Genomic DNA, 6,740 nt, shown 5'->3' with positions numbered 1-6,740 from the left:
TGTTTCCTGTACCTACCTTACATGACATTGTTTCCTGTACCTACCTTACATGACATTGTTTCCTGTACCTACCTTACATGACATTGTTTCCTGTACCTACCTTACATGACATTGTTTCCTGTACCTACCTTGCATGACATAGCTGCGTGCCCTAGAAGTTTTTATGTCAATTTTAAGTAAGCCTTTTTAAAAAAGTGAAGAATCTGTTCCCAAACTTGGAAAAATATTAGATTTGTTTACCTCTCTGTCTACTGGACATCTGTTATATTCGTTTGGCCTGGTTACAATACACATTACAGATATTTACTTTTATCTGATTTCAGTGACGTGTGTAATAATGCAGAAAAACGGCGCTGGTTTACACACAGCAAGCTCTTGTTTTTGGGACAACACAACAGATGGTAAGCACATGATTCAGATGCATTGTTTACGATTTAGGTTTTTGGGACAACAGATGGTAAGCACATGATTCAGATGGATGATTTACGATTTAGGTTTTTGGAATCGTAGATGATCTGGATAGGGTCAATGGTCATGTCCCCTGTAAACCTAATCTTTCACCAAAGTCAACAGAGCTAGGATCCACAGTGGTACTACACATTTTCCATGTCGTTACTCATTAATGAAAAATTACAAGTTTTTAAGTTAGTCTCATTTGACTGGGGTTTATAACTAAATTTCCATTGAGTGATTGCTATTATTGATTACTCATAATCAGTGATCATGTGTTTTGTTACTCCAAACATGTAAAATGTTATATGCTAGGTGATTTGGACACGTCAACATTATCAAAACAGTGATGAAACGAGCAATGGATGTGGCAGAAACACATTGTTATTACGTTAATTTTTTGTAGTCGTCCAAAACATTGTAAAGACTGGTATTACATGTTTTGTTTAACTGTTGTTTGTTTTTTGGTTTTAGGGAGCTGTACGGTGAGATGGGAAAACAAGACCATGTACTGTATTGTCAGTGTGTTTGGACTCGCCATATAGTGAACCTCGCTGGTTGATGTAACATCTTATATTGTTGTTTTAAAGACGATTGACAAATTAACAGATATGACGAGAGTGATCAGAGTTACGTGTATACAGAGCTGCAAATCCTTCACATATTTAATACAGTGTACACCATCAAGATCTCTTCTGACAAGACAATGATCACCGAGTCATTTAAAACTTTTTAAAAAGTATTACATACTGGTAACTACGTATGTCAGGATGACGACAATTTCACGTGTCAGACACCAACCCAGACCGACTTGCACTGCAGCTTCTTTTCTTTGGAATCTTCAGTTTAAGTTCATTAAATGGGGTAAATGTTTCTCAACATAATTGGAAGTTATGATTTAGTATTTTAAGGAGGTAACATTTGAAACGTGATGTAAGGTAATCGGTTACCCGATGTTGAAATATAAGGCTATATGGTACGGAACAAAGGAAGGATTCATTTTGTCCAGTTTTGTGAATTAATTGTTTTTCTCTGGTATGTCTTGTACATATAGATGTTTCAAGTGTAAACACGGTCATTCCAGCTTCCACCATATTATACAATGTTACAGAGTCATAGTTATTGTTAGGACAAAGATTTTTTCACAAAAGTAAAACTGGTTCATGTGTGTAAAAATACTAAAATGTAGAACTGGTTGATAAATATGATTAAAAATATAAATATCAGTTGCTTCATTTTTGTTTGTCTAACAGTGAAAGCCAAAAAATATTTAATTACCTTTTCTCTTTAATAGATAAAAGTTCATACTTCAGTTGTACATCTCCAATTTTCTGTGATATATATCAGTTGGTATTTCCCTTATAATTTCCCACACATGAACTATCATATAACAGGCCTCTCTCTAGCTAGCCTTATAGGATAGGAGAAGTTAGCCAAGGAAATATTTTCTCTTCAGGCTTCTTGACAATTTAAGTAGTGACAATTCTGAAATCTTCATTTCCTATTGTTTAAAATCATTAAATGAATCAGATTCCATGTAACCCATTGACTGTGCATTCTATTGCTGCTTATTTAAATGATATTGTATATAAACATCACTGTATAGTCATACTGAGTGTGTAATAAAAGATATTATAGTTACAGCAGTATTCATATTTATTGCCAAGGATTTTTGTTTAATCAAGTAAACAAAAAACTTGAAATTATTCCATTCAGGTTTTTTTGAAATTCATGTCGGCTATTATTTAAAATGAGTTTCCTTTTCCTAGGAGATTTAAGAAATGGGTCTTATTCATATTCTTTGGTAAGCTGTTATAAATCATTTTAGAAATATCTTCGGATACTCAAAACCAAATATTTAGGCCATACTGTAGACATATCTATATGTCTTTATCAAGCTATCATGGTTGGAAACTGTGATACAATATTGTACACAAGTGGAAAATGTACCAGCATCTGTTTATTTATTGACTTTGTCCTAATAAATTGTGTTCAAATACATTTTATAACTGTTGTAAGTTCTTCACTGATCCAGTCTGATATGTACACTGTCGGTGTTTTTATTTACCTGTGAATTGAAGAAATATGGTCCAAGGCACTTTTTAGCTAGGGGAAACAGCCTATATTCTGCTGTAAAACTGAACAAATCACTGACTGTTTACAATAAACATTAAGGTATTTACATGTAATACACTTACCCTAAATACCATTTTATAGATACAAGCTTTCACATGTGTACTTGAGTCATTGATACAAGCTTAAACGTGAAAACTACTGGAGTTATGATACAAGCTTAAACGTGAAAACTACTCGAGTCATTGATACAAGCTTAAACGTTAAAACTACTGGAGTCATGATACAAGCTTAAACGTGAAAACTACTGGAGTCATTGATTCAAGCTTAAACGTGAAAACTACTGGAGTCATGATACAAGCTTAAACGTGAAAACTAATGGAGTCATGATACAAGCTATAATGTGTAAACTTGAGTCATCGCTACAAGATTTAACAGGTTAACTTGAGTCATTGACACAAGCTTCAGTATGTAAACTTGAGTCATAATACAAGATTTAACAGGTGAATTTGAGTCATGATACAAGATTTAACACATAAACTTGAGTCATTGATACAAGCTTCAGTATGTAAACTTGAGTCATGATACAAGATTTAACAGGTTAACTTGAGTCATGATACAATATTTAACACATAAACTTGAGTCATGATACAAGCTTCAGTATGTAAAATTGAGTCATTGTTACAAGCTTCAGTATGTAAACTTGAGTCATGATACAAGATTTAACACATAAACTTGAGTCATGATACAATATTTAACACATAAACTTGAATCATTGTTACAAGCTTCAGTATGTAAACTTGAGTCATTGTTACAAGATTTAACACATAAACTTGAGTCATGATACAAGATTTAACACATAAACTTGAGTCATTGATACAAGATTTAACACATAAACTTGAGTCATTGATACAAGATTTAACACATAAACTTGAGTCATGATACAAGCTTCAGTATGTAAATTTGAGTCATGATACAAGATTTAACACATAAACTTGAGTCATTGATACAAGCTTCAGTATGTAAACTTGAGTCATGATACAAGATTTAACACATAAACTTGAGTCATGATACAAGATTTAACACATAAACTTGAGTCATGATACAAGCTTCAGTATGTAAACTTGAGTCATTGTTACAATGGGTTTGAGAGATTTCTTACACAAAAGCTTGCTACTTCAAAACAAGTAACCTTGACCAATGACCACCAAACTGTAATCATGTGTAGATCTTGATATCACCTTTTTATGGTGTAAATATTGACCTTTTCACTAGATGGACACACAGATACACTGACAAAGTGACTCCCATAGTCCACTACCTACTGTAATTAAAGGGGAACCATATTTATGATATAAAAATAAAGGATAAAAAGTATACAGATTATATGTACTGCTTGGATTATGGACAGATTGGATGGACAGATTCACACTGACCAGAGGTTGACCATATTGGATGGACAGATTCACACTGACCAAAGGTTGACCATATTGGATGAAGCAGTAATTAGAAGTCTTAAGGTTTGATGGTAAACATAATTTAATAAGTATTTACATCAGCAATCATTTCCATGATGAAAAATTCTGATTTGACAGCAAAGTATTAAGTGAATAGGTTGGCACATATGTCTAAAATGGTTTAAGGTGACAGACATGAGTAACATCACTGATCGGGTTTAAGGTGACGGACACGAGTAACATCACTGATCGGTTTCCTGGTCAGTATTAGTCTGGCAGTATTTGACAGGAGCACTAGAGAAGACACTCTGGTTGGAAGCGAGGCCAGGTACGACAGTATCACAGTTAGATTGTTGGTTTGTATCATCAGATGTTGTGTGCTCCTGCTTTACTTCATCAACAGGTTCAGAGCGACAGTCGTAAGCCTGGAGGATGGTCTCATTTCTGATCAGACGAGTGTCCACAATGCTAGACTTGGGTACGGGCACTCGAGTGGTTTCATTGGTATTCAGTATAACAGGGACAGATGCTGTACCAGCACTGTGCTGACTGTAACTGTAGTCGGTGTGCTGTACAGATGGCGGCGAGACAATATATGATCCATCCGTTTGCTGATGACTCTCAATTCCCGTACCAGCTGGCTCAGGGTAAGTTCCTTGTACAGGACTCACTATACTGAAGGCAGTGGGCGGGGGTACATTCATGTTTGGTTGTCCATAGACATCAAAATGTGCCATTGGATTATAATGAAACGCCCCAGAAATGTTCCTAGTTTCAGCAGACAACACTTTTCCAGTGTCCTGAATTGTGTCTGAATTCCAGGAATTAATTTTGGTGGTGGCTGTCGCATTTTTTGCCTCCGTTACGCAGCTTTTGGTTTGGCTGGGTAAGGGGATGTCGCCTACCTGCAAACTTTCTGTAGGAACATCATCAATCTTCTGGCCCCTTGTAACCTCTTTTCGTTCCCTTTTCAGGAACTCTTCAATATCTCTAGTCTCTGTGCGAGGGTTCAACTGTTTATATGACCACTGATTTCCCTTTGATTCTGAGTCCTGATCGCAGTGTGATAGAGATGGTGTGATGTTTACACCCTTCACTGGCACCGACTTGTAGTCATCAGCTGACAACCCCCTACTGTCTCTTGTGTGGGCTTGTTTTACTTCAGACACTGTGGAAGGCGATCTTAGTTCCAATTTTCTATCACTCCTCAGCTGGTTTCTTTTTGCTGTAGTACTTGTCTTAGTATCAGAGTAGTAAAATGACGGCGGGGCGAACTGGGACTGTCTTTCTTCACGTCTCTCCTCAAAATACTTCTCTTCTGTACTCGCACTTTGATATGGGAAAAGTCCTGGAAGAAATTGTAATATGACATATGAGTTCAGAAATAGTTTTAAATGAACTAGTCTATCATGGTATTTAATCAATGATTTTACCTTTAACAGATCATTATATATTTATTACTTCTCATGCCAGGCATTACAGTAGTAGGACTGATCCGAGGTTTTAACAGGTAACAATGAATTACATTGGGTATGAATAAACGATGTAAAACATTAATGTCAATGCAATTGATTTATTGATGTGTAATTGTTGATGTCCCTTGTACATTTACTCTCTTTCCCCTTGTACACTTACTCTCCTTCCCCTTGTACATTTACTCTCTTTCCCCTTGTACACTTACTCTCTTTCCCCTGTACACTTACTCTCTTTCCCCTTGTACACTTACTCTCCTTCCCCTTGTACACTTACTCTCTTTCCCCTTGTACACTTACTCTCTTTCCCCCTGTACACTTACTCTCTTTCCCCCTGTACACTTACTCTCTTTTCCCTTGTACACTTACTCTCTTTCCCCTTGTACACTTACTCTCTTTTCCCTTGTACAATTACTCTCTTTCCCCCTGTACACTTACTCTCTTTCCCCTTGCACACTTACTCTCTTTCCCTCTGAACACTTACTCTCTTTCCCCTTGTACACTTACTCTCCTTCCCCTTGTACACTTACTCTCTTTTCCCTTGCACACTTACTCTCTTTCCCTCTGAACACTTACTCTCTTTCCCCTTGTACACTTCCTCTCTTTTCCCTTGTACACTTACTCTCTTTCCCCTTGTACACTCACTCTCTTTCCCCTTGTACACTTTCTCTCTTTCCCCCTGTACACTTACTCTCTTTCCCCTTGTACACTTACTCTCTTTCCCCTTGTACACTTACTCTCTTTCCCTTTGTCCCATTCACGCTCAGGCTTGTCCTTGTTGATGTTTACATCCCTAGTCAGAAGTTGAGGTTCCACCACAGCTGGCTTCTCCAACACTGTCTCGCTGACTGTCGCATTCAACACGCCATCTGTAAAACAAGTCAGGGATGTGTATACAAAATAGGGTAGATAAAACTCAATAATTCAAGTGGTTTTCAAGGGGGGAGGAATGACATCAGGTCAAAGGTCTCGCAAAGGTGATGGCAAAGATTCATTCAACCTAAAGATTTCGGTGTGTAAAACGGACAGACAAAATTATGGTTGGACAGATGGACAGACAACCTGATTACTATATAGGGCACCACATCTTTGTAATTAGGAGGCCCTATTTAAGAGTGGTTGAACAATGACACCAAAATTGCTTATACATTTAATTTGGTAATGAGAGAGGTAGAGAATAGTGGTTCACTGTGGTAGTATGATATATAGCAATCAATAATGAGAGTGGTTCCTATTCACAGGGTATTGATAAGTACATCTAAACACAGGGTATTGATAAGTACATCTA

General features: G+C 36.7%; 2 protein-coding genes across 2 annotated transcripts in view; one reads left to right on the top strand and one right to left on the bottom strand.

Moving 5' to 3' along the window:
- LOC110440389 (dynein light chain Tctex-type 1) overlaps nucleotides 1-2,454 on the top strand; it is an 8,646-nt gene extending 6,192 nt beyond the window's left edge. Inside the window, exons 4-5 of the mRNA XM_021483454.1 lie at nucleotides 324-401; nucleotides 925-2,454. Of these exons, the coding sequence (XP_021339129.1) occupies nucleotides 324-401; nucleotides 925-995 (149 nt within the window). The 3' untranslated portion in view covers nucleotides 996-2,454. The remainder of the gene's footprint in view (nucleotides 1-323; nucleotides 402-924) is intronic.
- A 1,590-nt stretch (nucleotides 2,455-4,044) lies between these two features.
- Nucleotides 4,045-6,740, bottom strand: part of LOC110440382 (coiled-coil domain-containing protein 174-like) — a 23,949-nt gene continuing 21,253 nt past the window's right edge. The window contains exons 10-11 of the mRNA XM_021483444.1: nucleotides 6,190-6,321; nucleotides 4,045-5,328 (exon numbers count right to left, since the gene is read on the bottom strand). Coding sequence (XP_021339119.1) covers nucleotides 4,223-5,328; nucleotides 6,190-6,321 — 1,238 coding nt within the window. The 3' untranslated portion in view covers nucleotides 4,045-4,222. The remainder of the gene's footprint in view (nucleotides 5,329-6,189; nucleotides 6,322-6,740) is intronic.

Source organism: Mizuhopecten yessoensis, unplaced genomic scaffold, assembly GCF_002113885.1.
Source record: "Mizuhopecten yessoensis strain PY_sf001 unplaced genomic scaffold, ASM211388v2 scaffold1749, whole genome shotgun sequence".
NCBI classification, from domain to species: domain Eukaryota; kingdom Metazoa; phylum Mollusca; class Bivalvia; order Pectinida; family Pectinidae; genus Mizuhopecten; species Mizuhopecten yessoensis.
This window is presented reverse-complemented; position numbering and strand designations above follow the sequence as displayed.